At 35.9% G+C, this 26,425-nt stretch overlaps 1 protein-coding gene across 1 annotated transcript in view; it reads right to left on the bottom strand.

Moving 5' to 3' along the window:
* The window catches only part of LOC134838996 (gamma-aminobutyric acid receptor subunit pi-like), a gene marked incomplete in the record, with an annotated part of 106,408 nt that extends 80,799 nt beyond the window's left edge, over nucleotides 1-25,609 (bottom strand). Inside the window, 2 exon segments of the mRNA XM_063854371.1 lie at nucleotides 16,605-18,016; nucleotides 25,286-25,609. Of these exon segments, the coding sequence (XP_063710441.1) occupies nucleotides 16,605-16,786 (182 nt within the window).
* Between the last annotated feature and the right edge of the window lie 816 nt (nucleotides 25,610-26,425).

Here is a 26,425-nt window from a genome sequence, read left to right as displayed (position 1 = left end):
GGATTATCTAGTGAGACCGCCTAAGGAGCATGCTCAAGAAATCTTTCCATGTTTAGAAAAAAAATTTTATTCTGTTTGATCTGGTTTGAATATAGTAGAATTTTTCTGTACACGTTGATAATGCGGTACTGTCAATGAACTGCTTTTTTATTTCAATTTCTTCTTCCAACCTGATTAAAGGAAATTTGATTAGTATGAAAGCTGTTCAAAGTTGTTTCAGTTAATTTATGAAACTTGAAATCTTTTATTCACTATAATTGTCATGCGAAGTTATGAAGAGTTTTAGACAGTTTGTATGAAAATAGGCAAATTCAATGGATTTCGGAGATTATTTTGAATCTTGTGCTGATGAAAAGTTTTTTTTTTTACTTCATTACGCAGTTATTAGTTTATTGTTTTGTGTGACATTTATACGGCCATTTAATTACTAACTTTTAATTTTATTTGATTCTATAGTTTTCAGAAGCTATTGAAGATTTCTAAGAAATCAATTGGTGATCTACATCATTATAAAATAGTAAAGACTGTTTAGAATTAGTTAGTTTTATTTGACAAATGTATATTTACTTGGAGTCGAGGTGGAAAAAAAATCCATTGGGAAAAAGTTTATCGATATTAAAATATTGCAGTAAAAGCTTTGCTAACAAACTGATTACAATTCTTGCGCGTAGTACTAGCCAATGGAGATCAAGTGCCGTGATGATCTTGAGTTCTTCTGAGGGGACACTAAAATCATGGTTGATGTTTTGAATAAAAATCATAATTTTGTGATTAAACTTCATTCCATGATTTAATTCTAAAAGTGGAATTTTGACAGGTTGGACGTATTCGTGTGAGATTATCATTTATGAGGCGGGACTTTTCTGTGGGGAAATCTTTAGCGTGGTGGCAAATTATAAACATCAAAATATATCCTAAAAAGAATATCGACATGAGTGCTAGATTGATTGATTGATGCAAAATCCAGGTGTTAATTGTTTTAGTTCTAAAGTGTTGGTTCCTACTCTTCTTGTTAATGTTATTCAAATTCTTTTGGTCGCATTTGCGTGGCAAGACTGGTTGGGGAGAGTGTACATCAATTCATTAGAATGACGTTTTACTGCTCTCAAACGTATGTGGCGTTTTCTTCCTTTAAATATGCCTAATCTACTTAGATGGGGATCAATATGAGATCTAAGGTTGGAGAATAGTAAATCATTCCACAAGGAACAGGTATTATTATAACGCAAGTAGATCGCTAGATATCATTTTAGTTTTAAATATTATGACAAACATGGATCAAATACGAGGTAGAATTCAACTGAAGGATGAGTAAACGATGTTTTTCACTGTTTAGCGTAATTTGAAGTGTGAGTTCTTAAAAGAAAAGTCGTCAGTTAGTCCTAGGTCGTTCGGAAGGGTTGGAAACGTTGTAGGTCGTTAGAGACTGATTTAAAGTGTTGGATTGAATTTGTAATTGAAGTTTTATAGATCCACAAAAATCCAAGTTTTTATGAACGAAAAAAATTAAAAATTCGAGATTGAAGATCCAAGGAGAAAACTTGATGATCTGGTTGAATTAATTAACTTTAAGGGTTTAAAAAGTATTATCAATTAGAAGACTTGATAATTTGATAAATAAAATAAATTTAAACGGTTAAAGATCCAAGAAAACTCTTGATTACCTTGAGTTTGATTAAGTTAGTGGCTGAAGTGTTGATTGTTTTGGGCAAAAAATTTAAAAGAGAACTGCTTTTCAAATTCTTTTAACGATGAGAAAAGATGATGATCTTTAAGGTCAACAAGGAATCTACACCAAACTAATAATACCTTATTTTTATACTGATTTTGTTTGTTGTATTTTTGTATTTTTCGATGAATTTTGAAATTGCAATAAAAATTTACTGCAGATTTAAAGCTTAATGTTAATAAAGGTGCGGACTTTGCCGGTGCGGACAGAAATTGCATAAAGATCGATTGAACAAATTTTGGTTAAGATGAAGATCGAATGAAATCGGAAATATTCATCAGGGTGAAAGCCTACGTCTGGTTCTCGCAACTGGACTGCTCAATATCCAGCCCTCTAGATGGTGCAAACCTAGGTGTGGACCTGGATGACACGCAATCTGCAGACCTTAGATTTGCAGGCGATAAGTTCCCACTTCATAACAACAAGAACGAAGCCAAACACTTCTGTACAAAGTTAATTCAGAAGCAGCTAAGACTGGTTTTCATGAATAGCTTGCAACAACAGAGTTCTGCTCGAACGACGAAAACACCATTTTACAGTGGCAGATGAACCGATCGAAAAAATGACATTTTCACTTATCTTAACGGAGAAATCGGAAGCCAAGTGAGAAAAAAAAAGAGAAGGAAAAGCACGCAGAAAATTCAATTGCCTCAATGACTTCTATATTTTAAAAAAATGGAGAAAGGGATGTGCAAAACTTACAGTATTTGTTTTAGAAGCACGCTTTTCTACAGAAGTGAAACCTGGCTCAATAAAGTCGCTTACTTTGGAGTAGGGAACTATTTTAGTAATTTTTTGAACCGGATGGATCAAATTGAGATTTAAAAAAAAACACCAAACCCAAAGATACGACTGGCCTAAAATTAATCTAAGGGAAAAGGCGAACACAAAGAAGGATATCTGTCAAACAAGTCACTCACGACAACAGCTGGGCCATGATCTACGGATGAATCAGAGCGAGGTTCGCAACGAACTCCTTGAGCTTGTCAAAGAAAAACATTGGAAGCGCACTTCAGGTGGATCAAATGAGCCCTCGAAAAAAGGTTGTGCAAAAACACGCAAGCTTGTCAAGCTCCCAAGAGTGTACCAAAAATAGTTATACGGAGTAGTTTGATTCATAAAAAGGAAGAAACGTGGACCGAAAGCGATACGAGAGAGATCTGGTTCGCGATATCTTCACGACGGGCAATGGGCAGACGTGCCTCTACCAACTTAGTTGCACTTAGACTTGGAGTGACAGGTTCTCCCGTTATGTTGAAAAAAAAACTCTCCAAATGTTTCATCGATTTTTGATAGAGGGCCAAAGTTGGTTTTGTAACAGATATGAGTCCTGGTTCAAAGAAATTTTTTTACCGAAGTTATTCAGAAAATCAAATGACCCTAGGATGGCGCTGTCGAGCTCTTCCACCCAAAAGTTCCCGTTTGCCTGCCCTGGTCTTACCTCTTACCTTTTTATTGTTAAGATCGGTCAAACTGCAGTGTCTTGAGTTCAGAGACGGAAATAATTATGGCTGAAAAATATACAACATTTTTGCCAATTGTGTTTTTCGTTTTTGTTTTTGTTTTTGATTTTTTGATAGTTGTGAAAAAATTATTGGTTTTTGATTTTCTGAAGCAAAAGTACAGCGTAAAACGAATGAACTTTCTGCTCCAAAATTTGCGAGAGAGGTAATTGTTCACTTGGTAATTCGCTGCTTCGGAATAATTTAGTTGTTTGTTTTTCATTACTTATGTTAAAATTGGCGAATAATTACGACACAATTCAAAAAAGTTTCTTCAGGTCAATCTATTACACGGAGAAGATAACCAGTTATACTGAATTTTGAAAGACTCAGAAAATTTATTTGTTGTGAAAGCATCTTAGATTGAACCTTAGAACTCATTGCGTGTTGCGTGGTCTTAAATTAAACATTAACCAGTTGGCTAAACACAGAAGTTTAGACAAGAAAAAACTGCTATTATCTTACGGAAGCCAAATTTGTATAAACAATTATGAAAGAAATCGTTTCTAGCAATGTGAATGAAAGCTGATATTTTTTAAGAAAAAAAAACAACTAAGTCAATTAAGCATTAAATTAAAGATTGTTTTTTTTTTAAATAAAGTTTGTTTATTTTCGATTGGTGTACTCTATATGTCAGTCGCGTAACAAATTAATGCGTTTCAAACGATTGACGTTTAAATTTTATAAAACAGTGTGTTCCGTCATTTCATACAGCGCTACTTTTGAAGTAGTTTTTGTTAAAAATAATAAAATGTTCAAAATGTCCAGAAACAATTTTTAAATTATACTTTGTTGAACCAAGTACACGAAAAAAAAAATAAAACCAGTTAAACAACCTGAGAACTTTTTTTTAAGTCGGAACCATCGTTCATACTTATACAACTCAATTCATGGTCTAAATTTGCCACGAAAACCTTCATAAATATTTGTCATGAGAGGTGGAATTTGCACCCATTCTAATAATAAAAAAGCAAGGACTGTTGATAATGTATGAAAACAGAGATTTTAGATGAAACATTGAAAAATTAACTGCAAATTTGAACGTTTTTAAAAGTCATCAAAATCTGAGTTAAAAATTAGAGCGGATTGTTTTTTATCTGAGGATTTGAGAAAAGATTTCTATTTTTAAACTAGAGCATAAAAAGCTTTTGATCAGCTAATAAAAACTGAAAACATAAAAGTTTTTCAAAAAACGAAACTGCTTGCATTAGAGGTAGGCTATGAAAAACGATGCTGCTCTATAACTTGTTTTAATTGAAGTTTGGTGAAAAACCAATATCATAAATGTTCAAAAATATATATAAAAACTTTTCAACCTTTTTTCAGATTCATTTACTTTATCAAATTTTTTTGAAAGTGGAACCAGATCTAAACTAGAATTTATTATTGGATATTATTCTGATATTTTATCTCTATAAAATATTGAACGCTAACCAATCATACTCCATCAAACTAACAACCCACTTATTTGTAAGTGCTGAAACTACTTGTAGTTTCAGCACCAGAGCAATTTGAATTAAACTTAGAATACAGTTGTTCTCATTCTGGAAACTAACTCTTATAAACCGGTGTACGCTAGATCTATTGAGACTAGGAGATATAAGAGTAAGATCAAGATTGGTATTAGACTAAGAAGTTGCACGAATTTATCCGGCCGAAAATATGATAGCGTGACGAGCAGACAGTGTACCTTATCTGAAATTACTCTATGAGTTTACCGAACAAACTATAAACTGATCTGGTGTGACCTAAAGTCTCGAACAAGACGTTAACTAACTTAGATTAGAAACATTAACCAGAACATTAGGTTAGAGTTAGACAAATACAACATTTTAAAAATGTTATATGACAAAAATTTAGTAGAAATGTCTCTACGACTCAATAGATCAGATCCAAACTTCAGAACAATACGAGAACTACCCGGTATTGGAAGAAGACCTCGGACAAAAGTCGATGTACGACTAGGAAGAAATCTACCAATCGATTTCATGATTGTACGACAAAAACGAGATCAAACTTTTATATTTAGAATACTTCCAGCAGTATCTTCAATAACCTTTCATGGCGCTAAACTTAATAATTAAATAATAACGACCAATAACAACAACACTAGTCGTTCACCTTGAAAATTCTGCAATAAATTAAAAACATCTGGAAATTTTTTTTTATTGAATATAAAATTACAAAAACAGTTAGTACAAAGCATAAAATGTTGGTATATATAAATCATTCCTTCATCCCAGCTTCAGCACCTAAAATATAACAGCAAATCTGAAAAACTAACTAACATCAAAACTAAAAACTTAACCTTTTTAACTTAACCATTTATCGAAAAACTATCCAGGCTTATCCTTGTTTCCACTTAAATTAATTTCGTTTAAAATAGCAGATTATCAAGGCTTCCCTTGGATCATTAAATAAAATTAAAGTAAATCTAAATTTCGGATCATCATAGCTTATCCTTGGATCAAATAGAACAATTTTTTTTCTCCCCTCCCATATTAATTAGTGTCTAACGACCTCAAACGTCAATTCAATACCCAACCCTTATTAAAGACCCATAATTAACAGAAGTTTTTCAAATAGCTAACCATTATAATTAGAATAAACAGCGAAGAACTTCGGTTACTCATCCTTCACTTGATCCCCTTCCTCTTAAATGACCCAGGCAAAAACACTTAAACTTAGTCAGTCATAAATTAGTATCTAACGAACTACTTGCGTTCTAAATATACCTGAAGCTTGTGGATCGATATACCATTCTCCAACCCTTGATCACAAATCACAACCCTTAAGTAAGATTAGGTAAGTCTATCTTAACTTAGAATTATTCGCTAGAAAGTAAAAATCATTCCCACGAATTGATATATGCTTTTCTCTCCGACCCGACAAATACGCCCCGAGCTAAGCTAACAACAAAAAATTTTACGAATTAACAGTTTAAGACAATAGAAATCATTAACCACTATATTGCGTCCATCATACTAAACCTTGTGTCATGAGACAAATTAGGAAACAAACCAACAATTATAGTACATAACTGTATAATTAACGACGAAAGATACGACCTCGTAATCACACCACACAGACAAACAATAGGATACATAAGAACAAAAAGACAAACACTAGAAAGAAAATTATTAACAAACAAAAAAATATTAGGAAACGATTTTCAAAACGAAGAAACGCAGTCTCAGAATCAGAAACAAGCGCAATACAAGAACACCAGAATTTAAAAGACTAAATAAATAAAAACCATCATATTGACGATCAAATATACTTTACTAACTCAGAAACCACGTCATCAGCATCAAAAAAAAGAAAATGGAGATTAAAAAACTCATACACAAACAAACCAATACGTCTGTACAATTGGAATCAACCAATAAGACACATTGAAAAACAAGCGCTAACAGTGATACCACACAAAAAAGATTCGAAATGAAGAAAACCTAGAAGATTCAACACTCCCATTTTTATTACATCCACCAATTGAAGCTCGAGGACAGGTACAATTTTGCCAAAACTTAATCATAAATTTATTCGAAAAAGGAGATAGTCCATGCACAAAAGAATTTACCGATGGAAAAATAAAAAGACAACTTCTTGACCACTATCTTGAAGGCATATGTAGTCTCACATCACAATATGGAATCTACACAGTAGAAATCAGTTCACCAAACGCATTTCATGACAACTATCTCAAACAAACTGATGACGTAAATATTGATTTTTCAAAAGATTTTACAGAATACATAAGAAATATACAACATAAAAACTCACAAAGAGCAAATTCAATATTCACAAACGATGTATTTTCACTTATCTATAGCTTTTCATCTATATTAGAACTGAAAGAACCTCAAGGCGATTCACCAACTCAAAAATCTCGACATACAGCCGTACGCCAAGAAATACATATATTTTCAAAATTTTTAAATGCAGTCAGTGAAAATCGAACTAGTAACGAAATAACATAACACGTCAAACATGAATTACAAAAAATCTTAACAGGGTTCATAATCAATTATTTTGTTCATAATATTAATCTTATCGTATCAAGGGGTACAGTTCTGTGAGAGCGGACCGACCAGGCGAGCGACAAGGATGTGGGCTGATAACCTACATCAAGGACAACATCGCCTTGGAGACTCGCCGCTGATGGAACAAACAGACTGGGAACGTGGAGTCATCTACGATAAATATTAGGCTGAGCAAGAAGAAGTGGATTACGCTCACCAATCTCTACATCCCGTCGAACAGAGAGACGGGAACTGAGGAAATTCTGGTCCTCGACAACCTTCCGAGCAGTCAAGACTGCTGTGTGGCCGGAGACATCAACGCTCACTCCTCCCTGTGGGACCCGCTGCAACCGCAAGACAACAGAGGCGATCGCATTGAGGAGTGGCTGGCCGAAAACAACCTGTTGTGCGCCAACGACGGCTCGACCACTCGCGTCAACCGAGACACGACAGGAGAGAGCACACCGGACGCCTTCTTCGTCCCTGCTGAGTGGAGAAAGAGAACGGAGTGGAGCGTAGGAGAATGCCTCGGGTCAAACCACCTCCCCATGCTCATCAGCATTCGCTGCACTGTGAGCACCTTCCAGCAGACGCCGCAGCAAGCACGCTGGAAAACGAAGGAAGTGAACTGGGCCGACTTCACCGCAGCCGTAGAAGAAGACGCAAGGAACTGGACCAAGGAGCAATCGGTCCACTCGAGTCCCTCATCAAGGCCGGTACCTCGCACGTAGGTAAGACGAAATCTGACAAGCACAAGAAAGTCTGCGAAAGAGGAATTGCTGTCCATCTTCAACCAGTGCTTCAACGAGGCTGAAGTGCTACAACCCTGGAGGAACACCACCATCATCCCTTTGCTCAGGATGGGGAAACCTGCTAGCGACATCGAGTCTTTCCGCCCTGTCAGTCTGACCTCTTGCTCGGTCAAGACCCTGGAACGTATGATAGTGCGTAGACTCTACCACTTCGCTGAAGCCCGTGACCTCTTCTCTCACACCCAAGCAGGCTTTAGGAGGAACAGAAGCTGTGAAGACCAACTTCCCAGAAAGGCCCAAGACATTAGGGACGGCTTTCAAGACCGCAAGCCGAAGAGGAAGGTCATGGCGCTTCTCGACCTGTCTAGAGCGTACGACCGCGTGTGGAAGGAAGACCTGCTCCTGTCCCTGGTTGACGGCAGAGTTCCATTAAAGATTGTGCGCTGGATCCACGCTTTTCTGAGGATTAGGCAGTTCAAGGTTCTTCTCAACGGGAGCCTCAGCAGAACGAGATGGCTCCTCCACGGTGTGTCTCAAGGAGCCATTTCTTCCCCCTCCTTTTCCTGTTCTTTATCAACACCATTGCCGACAACCTCCCCGACGAAGTCAGAAGCTCCATTTTTGCAGACTACCTCACCATCTGGGCTAGCAACAATCAGAAGCTAGAAGCGAGCGACAGCATCCAAAGAGCGGTCAGAACCATTGAAGAGTGGTGCAGAAATAAGAAGATAATCCTGAACGACAAGAGCGTTGTGACGTTCTTCTCGAGTCGCTCTGGCGACGCGAAGTGGATACAAGAGTCGCCGTGAACGGCCTCCCTCTCAAGTTTGACCCAGCCCCGAAACTCCTCGGGATCTACAAGAGCAGAACCCTTTGATTCCAGTCTTAAAAGTGGTAGCGAAGGTCCAGGAGACGTCTTGGCACGTCATAGTGGGGCTGGAAGAAGAAATCCCTTCGCAAGATCTTTCTGGCGACGCAGCGTAGCGTGCTAGACTACGCGGCTCTTGCCTGGCAGCCGTGGATGACCAACACCCAGCTCGAGAGACTTGACCGAGCCCAGAACCAAGTCCTACGCCTTATTACTGGACAGACAGCCTCCTGTCCCCTGGAAGCCCTCCGCCTCGAATCCGGTGTCCAGACCTACACGACCACTTCGAAACGACTGGTCGCGGCTTCGAGAGAGAAAGCGTACAGGCTTCCCCAGAGCACCCCCGGCGCATCGCTCTCGAAGGCAACACCTCCCACAGACTGTGCAGAGACGGCTGGAGGGAGAAGAGCGAAAGATTTGAAGAGCAACTCCCCAACGACCTACAGAAGAGGCTCCCCCTTCAACAGATCAAGGAACCACCTTGGAACTGCTACGACAGACGCTGGAATGTCTCCACCACCCTCGCAGGAAAGAACAGAAGTGACGACGCAAAAGACGAAGCGATCAGCATCATCAGCAACTCTGGTGCTGATTTGGTCATCTTTATTCGGCAGCCGAAGGTACCAGGAAAGGAAGTGCAGGGCTTGTCGTCACGATAGTGAGCCCTGCGGACCCCGAAAATTTGCATAGCGCCAGCATCAAGGGCAGGGCTATCACCTCGTCCTTTGAAGAAGAAAAAGAAGCTTTTGGAGCAGCGCTAAACTGGATAGAAGACTCTAACTGCGAACCCGACACCGTCATCATGATCTGCACTGAGAGCCAGTCCCCAGCCACTGCTCTCGAAGGCGACGAACCTGACTTCCGATCTCAGCCTCACTTTGGATTCCCTCAGGCGCCCGATCAAGATCCAATGGATTCCAGGCCACATGGGTATTCCAGGTAATTAGCTGGCCGACAGAGCAGCCAACGAAGCATGTAATCTCACAGACGAATCCAAACCAATCACTCTGAAAAATGCGATTTGTACAATTAAACGATCCTTCAAAGACCCTCCCCCCAACATGCCCGGACGGCTGCAACCTGTGCAAATCTGTCTACATTACGACACGAAAAAGCTATTCTTAGCCGCAAAGACGCGATGATTGCGCGCTTGAGATCTGGCCACAGCTTGAAGTTGGCAGCCTATCGGCACGTCATGAACCCAGCCGAGGACCCCACCAGCCCGAAATATCACGAAGCCCCGGAAACGCTAGAACACTGGTAACTGGAATGTCCCGGAACATTAGCAGCAAGACAAGAAAACTTTGACACAACTGATGTGAGACTAGCCATCCTATCTCAAGATCCACACGGAACTACGATGCTGGCAAAGAAATGCCTTTATGAGCTCCCTTCGGCATAACCACAATCAATAACATCAACATCAACAACAACAGAAGCACAACAAAACATTTCACCTATTCAACCCAATTTTACAAATCACAAACCAAAAAACGCAACGTTACAACAAACAATTATGCAATCCACGGTAAAACCTTCTGTTGCTCAAAAATATTCCCAAATGGATTACCAAACGTTTCGACCAGTAACAAAACCATCATACAAACAAAAAACATCACATAATATTTTAGTACTTTTTTTGTTAAATCGTAATGATAAACCCTAAAACCTGACTTTTTATATTCAAATGTAGACATGACTCTTCAGTTTGCGCTTAAGGCATCTGATGTTTTTCATGCATAAAAAATTTGAAAAGGCGCGATGACGAATACAAAATCGCATATGTCATATCTAAGAGTCCAATATTGAGACGGTTCATCAGTTTGAAAGAATCCGTTTGAATTCGTCAGAATTAGTTTGAAATCGTTTTAATTAGTCACAACACAGCGCGCTAATAGAAAATGTGAAATATAGCGCGCATTAACTATCCCAAATGCAAATTCAACCATTTTCAGTTTCCCAACTATATCTGTGCATTAAATTATCGTCGGTTCACAAAATTGATTTTGTTTGCTAAGTCTCAAAAACCAATTTTGAAAAAATTTCTTTGATAACATTAGAAACGTCAGAACAATATAAACTTTGATGTAATTGGAGGTTTTGTTCCGTGGATAAAAACTAACAAGTCGTCAAAACCACTGCCGTACACTAAATCCTGAAAAAATCTTCTTAACTGAATCTTTCAAAATTTAAATAGAAAAATATTGTTTCTTTTCAAAACTTGAACAGTTTTAAAGAAGAAAATTCACTATCACAAAGTTTTAACTGACAAACCCCTGAGAAAGTTTTTTTTAAATCGGGCTAGATGTTTTATATCTAAACTTTTCGTAGTTGGCTGGTGTAGGTTCTGCAAACTTCAGTAGTACATAAATGATGCTGATATCTTGAAATGTCGAATTGGAACAAAATTTTCAGTGAATAATTACACACTGCTGCAAAATATTTTTCTTTCAATCTTAGTTATGCGAAATAATAGATTTTTAAAATTTTGAGTGTTTTTACACAAAAACAAAGACGGTTTAGTGTTGGTAACTTTTGTGATGTCAAGATGTCAATTTATAGCAGCTTGGCTTCTAAAAATGTTTTAAAACTGAGCTTTTTTACAGGATGCATCCTCAAACCGGAAAAATAAACTGATGCGTACCGTAAAAAAAAAAATTAAAGTTTCATTTAAAAATATCACAAGGTAGCCTCAAATCTCAAAATAGCTCGATAGAAAATTCAGTCAAAAAAATTTGGTTAGCATTTTTACATATTGCTAAAAACTTTTAATTTAGCCAAAAAAACGGAAAAAATTTAAAATGAAAAACTGTGTTTTTAATGATAAGCAATAACACAATTTTATTTGGCAAACAATTTAGTTGAACTAAATTTGGCTAAAGAACATGATTTCATTTTATTACTTATGCAAAAAAGTTTCGTTCTGTACGACCAAATACACGGAAAAAATATATCACTTGTTATACTGAATTTCTTAAAAACACGACAGTTTTCTATCGTTCATATTGAACCATTCAACTCATTGCATGGTCTGAAATTGTAACAATAACCGATTAGTTATACACAACATTTTAGAAGTTAATAACCTATTATAATCTTAAGGGAGCTAGATTCGCTAAAACAATTGTGGAAAAAAAACAGTTCTTGGAAAGTGAATGAAAGCTGAAATATTCTCGAATAAAAAAAATTAATCAATTTTATGCAATAATATAAGGTTTGCTCTTCTATAACAATTTTACATTTTTCCTTCCGATTAGTATACTTTAGATGTCAGCCCGTTTTCATGTCGGAAAGTAACTGGCGCTTCAAATTTGTAAAACAGTGTCATCCTTCTTTTTATACTTCACTTCTTTTGAATTGTTTTACTTGTTTCAATAATATTACTGATGTTCAAAATTTCGAATAACAATTACGACATAAACAAAACATTATATTTCAATGCACCGATGACACAAAAAAAATTCATAGCTTGTTATACCGGATTTTAAAAGACTAAGCTGATTTTGTGTCAAAAAATTTTAATCTGAGAGTTTTACATGATAATTCTGCTAATCTAGAGCATGAGAAGCTTAAAACTGAAAAATATTTCTTCATATTTTGATGAGCCAAATGAATTTTAAACTTAAAAATTTCCAAAGAATAAAACTGGTTGTATCAGAGGTGAGCCTTGAAGTATGATACTGCTGTTTGTTTTGTTTCAATTGAATTTTGGTAAACATGAATATCATAATTGTCTAAGCAAAAATAGATAAAATTGGTTCAGTTTTTAATATGAAAAGCGTTACTTACATTTTTTTTTCAAAACTGCGTATGGTAGGGTGATCATAGTCGTCACGTTTCCTGCAGTCTGAAGATAAAAGTATTTAGTCCCCGCGTCCTTAACAAAAATTGTGCTCCTCAATGTCTCAAAAAATTCTTTTAGAGTTCCCAGGCTTCAAACCAGATATTTTTAGCCCCCATTTTATAAACCAGCCATATTTTAGTCCCCTTTTTGACAATAGACTCCAGGCAATATTGGCATCAGAGCATATTAACTTTTAGTTGCAAACGCCTGCTAAAAAGTGCCACATAGCAAATGTTTTTCAAAACGGCCCCTAAAACAAATTTTTCAGACCGTGGTTTTTTTTTCAAAAAAAATGACTTCACTGAAATGAAAAACGCTCCTAATATTTTCTCACAATGGAGAAAGTCCTATGTCCGGCTCTTTTTTCTTTTCCGCCAACTCACATAAGCAACCGTTTTTTGGTGTAAGGAGAGGCTAGGCTCTACATGGTTAAACATGAAGACCAAATAAGTTTGTCATGATCAAATTAGTTCGCATGCCAATTTTTATAACATTCGGATAGCATGAACAGAATTACACTACCAAAAATTTTGCAAGGGGGAAGGAAAAAGAGCCCTATGTCCATCTCTGTGACTGCATCAAACTAATTTGTACAAATAGGTTTGGTTTTTTCTCCAATTTTTTTTTCGAAAACTGCGTGTTATTCGTGGAGCAGAACTCCCACTATGTTAAATTTGCAACATCTAAATCTATAGAGCCAAGTATTTAGAACAATTTGTTAGATCTCATCTAACAGCCTTGACTTTAGAAGAATAACTGTTTCTTTTTCGAAAAAAGCATCAACATCAAATTCAGTTTTCCAGCTCTAGTGGCAGAGGAAAAAATAAACAAAAGCTTGAAGCGTACAAATGAAAATTGACAGACCCTAAAATAAGAAAAATGATTAAACTAAAGAAACATAATAATTGTTTTTTCAAACCATTTAAAACAGCGCATGGCGGTAAACTGAACATAGTCCCCATGGTTTTTTAGTCACCATTAGAGGAAAAAATAAGCAATCAAAGAAGCAATCAAATGAAAATTGACAGACCCTTACGTAAACAAGAACAATCATTAAAATTGAGAAACATATTATTAATGAAACATACAAAACAGCGCATGATGGTACATTGAACATAATCGTCATGGTTTTTTAGTCTCATCATGTCAGTTATTGGTCTTCATGGTCAGTATAATTTCAAGCTTGGTATGGTTTTGCAAGCGACCTAGACTTTTCACTTAAGGATTACGTGCCAAAAAAGTAAAACGATATGCTCAAAATTTGCTTATAATTTGGTTTTGGCCCAGAATATTTTATTAAAACTGGGTTTCTTTAGCGTTTGAAGAAATTTTGAAATACCAAATGGGTCCAACTTAAAAACATTGAACAAAATGTTTTCTAATCTCTGTCGCCCTCGATAAAACACTAGATCCAACCTTGAGCTGCATCAAAAATCTTATACAATCAATAGATATTTGGTTTCTTTATACGATGAAATATACATTCAATAAACACTGGCTATTAATCCTGGTGCATAAGTAGTACACAAATCATGGTATGTCAGCCACAAGCAGCTTTACAGAACCTAATAGTGTGAACATTTTAGGGCTATCTTGTTCAAATCATGAGTTTAAAACAAATTATGGTGTTTGCTAAACTAAATTGGAATTCAACCTGAAAAACTGCTAGGAAATTTGAACTCAGCATCAGATTCAGTTCTGCATTTATGCTAGTTGAAAAAAAAGAAAACAAAAAAAAGAAGCCAATCAACGAACTTGATAGACCCTAGAAAAAGAGCAAACTGTTGATTGAAAAACTGAATGAAAGAACGGTTTTTTGATAAAGATCACAAAAATTTTTTTGATTTGAAAAAATATTCTGTCATTTTTCTCAGCAAAACCAGGGTGATCAATTTTGAGCCGCCAGCAGATTTACCAACCAGCGTAACAAACAGACCAATCATTCAGTTTTTTGTACTTATGAAATTATATGGAAAATATATGGCTTTTATTTTTTGTTCTGACCATTGATGAATTAAAAGAAAACCTTTTGTTGAGAAAAACAGGTTCGAATTTTTCAAATTCAAATTGAATTACGATCGAGTATAGCAATAGAGTAACAATTTTTATTTGAAAATGAAACAATTTTTGGTGTTTTAAGTTAAAAAAAACCTTGACTTTACGGAAAAGAAAAAAAAATAATTTCAAAAATTTAATTTGGCGCTTTCTTGGAAGAGAAGGTTTTTAAAAAAAAATTGAAATTTTTGCGCACAAAAATCAAATTTTTTAAAAATAGTTATTATTTCTTTTTTTTATTGTTTTGCATTGTTTTTTAAAGACAAATGCAGTCAATAATGCCTACTTCACTATTCTTTACGCGTTAAAAAAATTCTTCAATCCAATCAAGCACTAAAAACGACACTAAATCGAATAAAAAAAAACGTTTGTAGTTTTTTATGATTGGGTCAGAACAATCTGTGCTACTTAAGCAGCAACCGGCTACCGTTGTTCATGTTTGAAAAATTTATAACTAGCGTTTGTGGACATCTTGCATAGTTATGATTTTGTCATTCGGCAGAACTTGCAGAGGCATATTTTGATTAGATAACAAAAGTAACTGTTTTAATAATCTTGAACAAAAAACTCCCTAAAAGCTCAGTTGCCAAACTTGAGTATAATAACTTGAAAAATTATCACAAACTATAAAAAAAATCATAAAAAGTCTCGATTAGAAGTCAATGTAGTTTATGGAAAGCAACTCAGACTGCTCGTTAAGCAGTGTGATCTGCTCAGACTACTAGACATTTTCTTCAACTGGGTACAAATAAAAGACAAAAACTCAAGCGTAACGATTAACATTAGTGCCTATCAGCATGCGATAATTGCTTTGACTGCAAGTGCTTTCAAGCGAAAAACAAATCAGCCTAAAAGTTCAAAAATTTCAAAAACCTCTTGATTTGTTAGGAAGGTTAAAACTTCATTTCCGACTAATTGAATATCGACAAGGCACACCGCTCAAAATTGGAAACTTGAGTAAACGAAACGTGAAATTGCGAATCCCTAAATTAATTTTTTTAAACGGCAAGCTATTTGACACACGTGCTAATAGGCCGATCCCTCAGAAATTGAATTAGATGAAAACGAAAAGAACTTTGTAAAGGGATCAGTATCGCGCAGAGAGAAGGGAGAGGACGACCGCTAACCCAGTTGCCAAATTTTTCCAAAGGGTCCTTTTTGGTATAACTTAACGAATTCATACGCCAATATTACTAAAACTGAGGGTGCCGATATTACTAATTATCCCGTTAATACGCCAATATAACTAAAATTTTTCGCTTGTTTTTTTTCCAAAAAACTTGCCTCTCAATGGAAAAGCAAATTCAAATTGTTTGACCTAAAAAAAAGTTTGACAAACTTTCTCGAAAACTGCCTCCCCCTCGAAGAACTGTGCAGACGTCACTGAATCATATTTTTAAACGGATACTAGGGTTTTGTATTAACTGCGTGGAATTTTAATTTATATCTTTTTGGTCTTTCTTAGTGGGTTGTTTTCTGACAACTTTCGCCATCCAATTTTTGATCTAAGTAATTTCAAAAAAGCTTCCCAAAAACAACTGTAGTCTATAAATGGAGAGCGTTTGGGTTGTTTCACACCAAAACATCTCTGTAGCTACTTATAAACGACTGGCCAATTAAGATCTCCAAAAATGAGTTTTCAATTTTATCCCGACAAATACTGTTCAGCAATTTCTTGGTATTAAAGTGTCAATCTTTAATCTGAATGAATTGAAGAGGAAGCGTGAAGAACATGAGTGAAATTTGATTTCATTTGTTCGGTCGAAAACGAAAACGGCGCTTAGACATGTGAAAGATGGGTGGGTGGGGATAGTTGAGACAAGACTACTTACTGGCTCTGACTGTCTGTGCATTGGGGGGAGTTGGCCTGTTGGCCGCAGCAGCAGCAGCAGTCGTCTCTAGATCCGCCATCGTTGCCGTCTAGTTCGGGTGATGAGTGGTCGCTGGCGCCGAGAACTGTCGCTCGTTCGCATATCAATCCGAGAAACAACAGAACGAGCAATCTCTGTTTCATTCTGAGTGGAGAGCAGGTATTTTCCTGATTTTATTTTTCAGATAGACAGGCCAAAACTTGTTCGGAATTGATTCCTGCAAGTCCAGAATATAATTAATTCCAAGATAATTTTAACGAAACTCGCCGAATGGAAAGCTGAACACGATTAACCTGTTGAAAATTAAAGGATAATTAACAGAAATTACTTTGTGAAAATGGGTAGCAATAACAGCATAGACTTGCTTTTCGTGTTTTTTCTCACTTTTTAGCTAATCACATTGATGATAAAATAAGTAATGGTATTAAATAAAACCAAGCAAAATTATTAGGAGAGAAAACCTGATAAAGGTCACCTGTTTAGCAAATGTGGCATATGAATTGGGAACTGTAAGACAGTCCAGGGAAATCATCAATGTTTTGAGAAGACCAGGTTGTTATCTCACTAAATACTTAAATCTTGGAAAACTTGAGAGCATAAGAAGGTAATGTAAATGTGTTGGAGCGGAAAAAGAAACAAGATAAGTCTAGAAGAGACTTCTGTTTACACTTATGAAACAGATCTCCTTCTAGAATTATCACTAAATTGTGAGTTGAGAATTGGAAAGAAGCAAACGGGCGGCGAAAGGTGTGAGTTCACGAAAGTGTCAACAAATCCAAATAGAGTGAAATAATTTTGTTATCAAATCAGTTTTTGGGCAATAATTTTTAGCACCACGGGCAAACCTTTTGCAGTAATTGCATTGGGCAATAAGCAACATTACACTTAATGGAGCGCATTAATAGCGTCTGGTGAAACAGAAAAGCACGTGAACAGTTAGTGTGCCATTTTTCAACCATGAGTCCAATTTTAAAACCCTTCCCAATCGTAAACTAATTATAACGGAACAAAGACTGAATCAACAATAAATTTGATTCAGCGCCCATTTAAGTGTGGAGCAGCTTAAGAATGGGAGTTGGGAGTTGAGTTGTGTTTTAGTAATTAAGCTTAAATGCTAACGAGACAGATGTGGCGAGGCAATAAAACCTCTTGGGATACTAAAAGCAAATTTTTGGGCCATAAACTGTGCTGCTGGCTCGCCGCGCGCAGTCCATAAAACCTCACTTTCCAAACGGCTACTCTGCGCGGCTACTTATTTGTGCTGCGGTTGTTGTTCTTGTTGTTCTTGTTTTTGTTTTTGTTCTTGTTTTTGTTGCTGTTGTTGCGTTGCGGTTGTTGTTGTTGATGAAAAGGACGTCTGCCATGAAAAGGTGCTGAAAATGAGGTGAAATTAAAAATGGGAAATTTGCCTCATAAATAAGAGAAAAAGGGGAGTTGATAGCCAGATAGCGTTTTGGGTAGAGACCGCATCCACCGATACTCGTCAAAATGTGTGGGTAAGACTCCTTTGAACCATCAAACAAGGCGGTGTCTACGAAGACCAAAAAAACATAAACTTCCGACAGAGAACATCCGAAATTACGTAACAATTATGGGGAAAAGTTCTAGTGAATCCAGAACTAAAAAAAACGTTAATTTAGCATTTCAATAGAATTAAATTAGCATTTAAATCATTTTTTCGAAGGTTTTTTAAGGCTGATGCCATTTTATTATTGAATGCAAAGAAGAAAAACTGCATCCATAACTACTATCACTTGTCAGCCACTGTTTTCTGCTGCTTGGGAGATTCGTTTTATTGTGACTTCTCTCTGAACTTAATTATGGGGGAAAAGAGAGCATAAGTTAGTACAATATTCACAGCAATATTTGCACAATCAGTCAGTCTCCTATGAATTGCAGTAACACCACTATGGAAAGGCACAAGTAGAACACTAAACATCACTAGAACAAACTCAGCCTCCCAGTAATAAATGCTTAATAAATAGTCACTTCAGGTACAAGAAACACTCAATGACACAGACAGTGAAACAGTTTTCTCTCTGGCGCAGGTGATGCATCTATGTTCACACTTTCTTAGTCCAAATTAGTGCCCAAAATCCATAGACACAATGCGGGTCTATCTCCCAACCCAAACAAGTACCAACACGATCCCAAAAAAATCGATACCTGGTCCCAGGCAATGACTGAAAAGAAGGGCGAACGTCTGAATATAGGTTGTTCACATTAAGTTTCAAACGGAAGTCAGTTAGATGCTCGCAGATAGGGTTGAAAACATAGGCAACGAAGTTTACCATCATACAGGGGCGAATTTGGGGGCGGCAGGTGAGGGGGGGGGGGGCTGACGCTTTTTCCCTCAGGTATTCGACCCCTGCCGACCCAAAGGGTCCCCCCCTTTGTACTATTTTGAGATATCCACTTTTGGTGACGTACCCTAAAATTTTTCTAAAGGCGCCTTTGGCGCCATAATATAATATTAGTTTTGAGGAGGTAGCGCGCGCCGAAAAAACGCAATTTTTTGGTCAAAATTTTCCAAAACAAGCCCAAAAACGTCTTTTTTGGCCTGTTTTTTTTTTCTAAATTGTGCCTGTGGCGCATGCGCAGAAAATCTGGCCAAAACGGTCTTTTTAATACTTAAGCAAGCTCGGAAGTCAATTTGGTCGACCTAAAAAAACGGTCGACAAAATTTTCATTTTTTTTTTTGAAAATCCGCCCCCCCCCCTTCGAGAAATTCCTAGATCCGCCCCTGCCATCTTATTAGGATTGAATAAACTTCAACTGGCATTATAGAAATGAGTGGTGCCTTTTTGTAATTGGGGAACACAATTTTTGTTGTGAATGAAATGCATCAATTAGAAATCGTTGAAAGCTCTGCATGGCAAACTAAACCCAGTCTCCACGGCTCCTCCAGTCTGAAAATACCAGTACTAAAGAAAATTTACGGTCCCCGAAAAAGTCAAAAACGGACCTCGTTTGATCGTTTTGGTCGAATCATGAGTGGAGCACCTCAGCCCGGGTCACTGTCCGAAAAGATTTCCAACTATTTAAGCTGTTTAAACGGATTTACTTGGTGCTCCACTGTCCAAAATAGACGGCCTAGAGCCCCCTTCTCCTTGGTCAAACCAGATCTCCCCATTAGTCCCACTCTCTCGACATGCCACTTTTTGGCCCCACAGTCTCAATACAAAAGCACGACTTCAATATTCGAACTGTTTTACTGCATCCCCATTTTTCTTTACTTAGGTTGACACCGACCCTAAAGCTTCTTGAAGGTAATTTAGGCCTCCAAGCACATTAATTTTGATGTAAAAGCGCCCGCCAAAAAACGCAATTTTTGTCGTCGTTTTTCAAACGTTTCCTCAAAAATTGGCTCCAGCTCAGGAAATTGTGTTAAAATAGGGATTCTTCGGCATCTGAAGAATTTTTGAAAATTAAATTGTCCCAAATTAAAAAAGCTCAACAAAAACTGAAAACTCTTTTTGACCCGCGAGAAAACCCAATTCCACCTCTAAGCTGCATCAAAGAACTTTATACTATCAAAAAATGTATTGCTTTAGCAAATGTGAATACTAGATGAGTTTCCTTCACTGAGCACTGGGTGTTAATCATGTAGCAGTATTTGTACCCAGGGGCGGATCTAGGATTTTCTCGAGGGGGGGGGGAGGACTTTCGTCATTTTTTATCGAACTATTTTTTTTGATCGACCACATTCGTTTTCCCAGCACTGTAAAAGACCCTATTTTGATCAGAAAAATTGCACCGCACACAAGTTTCTGAAAAAACAGGTTAAAAAAAAACCTTTTTGGGCCTTTTTTCTGAGGTTTTCACTAAAAAAGGCGTTTTTTCGGCGCGCTTCCCCTCAAATTAGTGTATATTGGCGACAAAAGCGAAACAATGAAGCCAGCAAATGGAAGTCAACAACAGGCCCTAAATTAAGAGCAATGGGTTCATTAAAAAATTATATTTTTGAAAAACAATTTTGATAGAGATGAAATTGAAAGTTTGTCTCCTCATTTGATTTTTTTCAAATAGAAGAAAACGCTGAGCTCTTGATTTTCAACTACCATAAAACTTACCAACCTATCAATTTTTTGTTTGTTTGATTAGTTTTAATAATCTATTTTAGTGATTAAGTTTTTGAATGAAGGCAAAAATGGAAATCATAGAAAAGACGCACCTTCCTCGCTTTCATTGACATTGAGGAAACAACTGCCAAATTGCCTTGAAGTTGAAAGAGCAGATTCAAAAAGCATTTTGTACAATGCAATTGAAGTGAAGTCGTTTTTCTCTTCTTTTCTTGATAGAATAGAATTGCAGGAAAATACGTCGATGTAAAAACCAGCAGAATTACCAGTCTTGATGGCAAAATCGAAAAATTACTCCAAAAAATGACACATGAAAGAGCAAATATGACAAGAAGAGGGTGCTGTATCGAAATCTTGCCCCAAATTTAAAAATGACAAGACTATTAACCATCCGGTTTATGACATCATGACGCTTATTAGTGTTTCAAGTCAGTTTTTCTGACTGTGCAGTTAAGAAAAGTGCGTTGAAATATTCCGAAACGCTGCACACTTGGTATACAACTATCAACTTGGGACACGTTTAGGTCAAAAAACAATTAGGCGACGACAGTAATTGGACTGCGGTACAAAACATTAGACAAGCAAGAAAAAGAGAAGTTTATGGCAGAACATGGGAAGCCTTAATGGCTACTTTCAATTACCTATTAAACAATCAGCGGGATAAATCGTACTGAAAGAAAAGAAGTAATTATCGGGAAACTGTTGAAACGTCGAAACGCGAAGATAAGTTGGACAAGTTATAATGTTCATTGCAGATCATAAATAGTTGCAACCCATTAAATTGAGACAAAAAGGCAGCAAAATAAACTGAGTGAATTGAAAGTGACCTGGACTTAAGAAGTGTCAATGATCTGGTGGTTTTATTATTGTACCCCCTTGACTCTACCTGTCGGCAAGAACGCCAGTAATAGTTTGTTTCTTCGGAGTTGTAACCTGAGATGGAAGCATCTTCGAAAAAGGAATAGTTTTTTAGTTTTTTCTTTGGACTGAAAATGACCTTAACGTAGCCATCAAGCCATCAAGCCATCAAGACTGCTTAATATCAGAAACAATTAATACAAAATGACACAAGATTGATCTAACAGACACTAGGCCCACTGAGAAAGATCGAACGGGTTCACGCAAAAATGTTGGTTATAAAACTACTTAATACAAACTGCAGTGCACAATATTGCAGTTCAGGGGTTAATGAAGTTTCATTATATGTTCACGAAAAGCTTCATTATAAAATCGTTGAACATGAATTAGAATTCAAAAATTTTCTGGTTAAACTCTTTGAAAAGTTAATGATTAAAATTGTACTTTTGATATTTTGACCACCTTCTTTGTTTATAATGTCAATTTTACAACATTGGAAAAATTTCTTTTTTTTCGAATTTTCTGAATGAACACAAAGAGTTTTTGGGATTTTACCATTGATATTCTCAAGCAGGAAAATTTTTGTACTGATTATACTAATGTACTGGCGGCATTTAATTTCAAGCTTCAAATTTGAGAACCAACCATGAAAACATGTTCACAAAACAACAAGAATAGCCAGTTGATGTGCAATTAGCACAGAATAATTCGACCATATTCTTAAAAAGTATTCATAAGTTTTTTTTTCAAAATAGTTTAGTTTTTTTTTGTGCTTGGAACGATGAAAGGATCTGTCGAAAGGATCTGGTGTTATAAAAAAAAATTAATTTAATTAAATTAATTTAAGTTGAGTGAAACAAAATTTTTACCGCTTAAAATAAGCAATTGTAAGCTTTTAAGCTAATAAAAAAAAACCATTGTAAGCCTGCTCGCTCACTCGAAATAAGACAAAAAATCAAAAAATTTCAAAACAGTTTTTTTGGATTTTGGCAAAGTTATTTAAGACATTTTAGATGTCGATAGAATTACGACTAAAAAAGTTTTAATATGATATATCACTCAACCCAATCCGATAATTATTTGGGCTACCTGATTTTGCGTGGAAAACTTAAAGAAAAAAACACACCCGATTACAAAATTACCCAGAGTTATATGGATTGCAATTAAAAACTCAAAAAAACTGAAATTCATACGTTCTCACTGGATCTTAAAAACCGTTCAACTCTCTTGAACATCGATAAATTTCAGAAATCTTGGAATGTTACAGAAGACCATACCATTACAGAGGACCATAATTTGAACCACTGAAAAATTACTTGAATAATCGGTCGCAATACGCTATATATTAAATTTTTTCTTCAAAAAATCTGAGATTAAAGACAACCATTTAATTAAACCAAATTAAATTTATTTGGGTAATCGATGCCAGTACGCCAAAGAGAGAAGTTTTTCTTCTGAAATTCTGCTGGTCATGACTGGAGTCCCACAGGGATCAACTTTAGGACCTGTATTATTTTTAATTTTTCTAAATGATCTTTCAAAACAATGTTAAACTAGCAAAATAACACTTTTTATTGTTGATACAAAAATGACCAACGCAAGTGAACATTCTTCTGAGAAAATAGACAATGATTCAAGTTCACTAAATGTGAAAGAGTGTTGCCCAACGAAGTTTCATTTCTTGTTGTACAATCCTTATTTAAGAAACCTCATAAAATATGACGTCTCACTCGGCTTTGAAAAATTAAACATGCACAGCGAAGAATCATACAAACCATTTTTCACAAATCTCAGTGTTTCTTTCCCTCATGCATGTATGATAGAAAACGAACCAACTAATCGTTTTCATACAAAATGAATAAAAAGGGTTTTCCTTCGCTTAAGTTAGTCAAAACAGAATTGAAAGGTCACTAAAGGCTTTATTTATCATGTCATATTGTAGTTTGACATATAGTAGTTTTTATATAGTAGTCATATAAATTGAGCTTTAGTTTTTCAAAAATTACAAGAAAAACCAAAAAACAAATCATTAACAAAAATCCGTTTTTTAAAGTTTTTTTTTGCAGATTTTTTTTTGCTTTATTGAAGCTTTTTCATTCACAAAATTGGTCTGAAAAATATTCATGGTCTATTTTTCTTTGAGAAACATACTCGCCTCCTCACTTATTTACTTGCTCGAAATTGAGATAAAACTCAAAATTTTAAACCAGTTTTTCTCGACACTGGGACATTTTTTGATAAAATTTTGATGTCGTTCGAATCGGTCATTAAAGAGTCTTATTATGATATAGCAATCGACCAATTCCAATGATTATCTGTGCTACCATTTTTTTGTGGAAAACGAAATAAAGAAAAACATAGGAAGAGAAATACGGATAGCCGGTTACTGTGCAAATAGCACAGAATGTTCTAACCATAATCTTTAAAAATACAACAAATATTTCTGCGTGGTGTGATAAAAAATCTGAACAAAAAACAAGCGTTACGGCATATTTGATAGTTATATTAAAGTAAGCAAATTAGATACAATTTTTGTTGAAAAACGACTAGAAAACCAAAATTTGAGAAAATATTTTCAGTAATTTTTTTTTACTGTTATTCGAGTCACGACTGAAAAGATTCGAATATAACATGTTACTCATAACAGTTCGATGATTAATTTTGGTACCTGGTTTTACGTGGAAAACAAAAAAAGCGAGAAAAGAAGTTTCAAAAAAACTAAAACACACTTGAATACAAAGTTCCTCCCCTTTTTTCAAATGGTGGGAACAACAATGAATATCCGCGGGAAATCTGAATGTAGACATCAAAGAACTAACTACACGCTCCGCTTCAAATGCAAATGACAGACTAGAAAGCATTAACATAACATAAACAAGACAAAGTAAGATGATAAATAGGTAAAGATGATAAATATAAATCAGGAAAAAGTTGTTCAGAAATTTCATAATCTATAAAAATTCACTGATTTGATAGTGGCGGTGGAAATACTATGGGAGTGGCTTGCATTAGATCAGGACAGTTCTCAACATTTAGATATGCACGTTGAATAATAATCAGATCAGAGTTGTGAATAATAATAGCCTCACCTCGCATGAAACTAAACTGAAAAACAAAAGAAAAAGAAAACGATGGTTTCTCAAATCCACTTTTGAAAAGAGAAAAGCAAAAGGAGGCTTGAAAATTTCGTTACATTCTTCAAACTGCGCAACAAAACAGAAGATTAAGAAATAACTGCAGATTTCAGCGACTAATAAAACTTCGATTATCGGTTTTTTATTAAAGGAGATTATCGATAAATTTTACCACCATCCCAAAAAATAACAAAAAGCAGAGCTGATGAGAGTTAATTAATTTAAATATTTCTATTTTTTTTCTGCCTATGAAAATGAATTCTAGCTCGTAATTTGAACCAATTAGTGATGTTTTTCAAAAAAAAAGAGGAGCTATCAAATGCCTTTTAAATACTGTCAAATGACACAGCAGTCTCATACTTCAGAATTCAGAAGAGGGTTCATTAAAAATTTAAAACATAATACCTTTTTTCTTCTGTCAATTTGCCATCAAATATTCGAGAAAAAGATGATTCTGCAAAAAAAAAAACGAAACTTCATCAAGCATACTTGTTTCATTTAGACCAAAAAATTAACTCAAAAGAATTTAAGAGGGTTGTTTCCATGTACTCTTGAAATAATCGCAAACCTTTCAGATTGTAGTGAGAAAAGAAGACAAAAACCAATCTAATTTACCGATCACGAAAACAAATACTGAGGCTTACAGCTGGAAGTAATAAATTCATAAGTGAATATTCTTTGCTGAGTAATTGAAAGGGCCACGACAGTCTTCACAATTGAGAGGAAGTGGATCGAGTCAGTTGTGCTTTGGGATTATCACAAGTGGGAACGAGATAAGCTCTGAAGGACAGCCGCAACAGCAAAGGTGGTGGCGTCTATTTTCTACGCAGAGAGACCGACGCGCAAAATTCAGTCAAGTTTCATAATCAAAGAGGACAGGTCAAATGGCAAACTATCTGAGAGCCGATCGACTTACCATCCCGCTCTGGATTAACTTTGAAGTCCACTTCAAATGATTTTCACAGTAAAATGCTCCAAAGAGCACACGTTAAAATGCTAGCAATAAAAAAATTTTCATATTTCCTTTTTTAGTAAATATAAAACTAGTTTTTTTTTGTTTTTTCTTCATATATGTATACTTTTTTAGTTATTTTTTTTATGAATACGATTTTATAGGACACCAAAATGGCTGCATCTTAACTCTCTTACGACCACCGATGTCTCTCACCGCAGAAGGAATGCCACAGCAGGAGATTTTTCAAAGCTTTGGTGGAAAAAGAAAACACACCACCCTTAAAACAATTTCATATTATACCTATGATCAATTAATTTAAAAAAATAATTATTAATCCACATTAACTCCATTCTGCTGAATGAATATATGGAAAAAGTAACTGACGGCGTGCTAACCGCGGTCGAACTTGGTGTGCATATCAGAAGGTATTGATTTATTTGCTTCATTGGGCGAGCTTGTCAAGCAGATCCGGAGAATTTAGGATAATCCGCACTTGTTGGGAACAGTGCCGGTGCTGACTGACAATATGCAGACAAAAATTGAGAGAGAGGATCATTTATCACTTGTTTGACCGGGTGGTTCGGTCACCTCGGGAGAGCCCCACACAAAAATAATTCAACCTAGCCAGCCTTGTTTTGAAGTTGTTTCTGACAGTTGAAACCAAAAGGGGCTCATTGGGGGCTACAAATACAACAAGTGCAATCCCATAATTCCACCAAGATACAGAGTCTGAAAAACACTTATTCAATCAAT

The sequence above is a fragment of the Symsagittifera roscoffensis genome, chromosome 2, assembly GCF_963678635.1.
Source record: "Symsagittifera roscoffensis chromosome 2, txSymRosc1.1, whole genome shotgun sequence".
Classification (NCBI taxonomy): Eukaryota; Metazoa; Xenacoelomorpha; order Acoela; family Convolutidae; genus Symsagittifera; species Symsagittifera roscoffensis.
The sequence above is the reverse complement of the archived record's forward strand: the minus strand, read 5'-3'. Positions and strand labels throughout refer to the sequence as shown.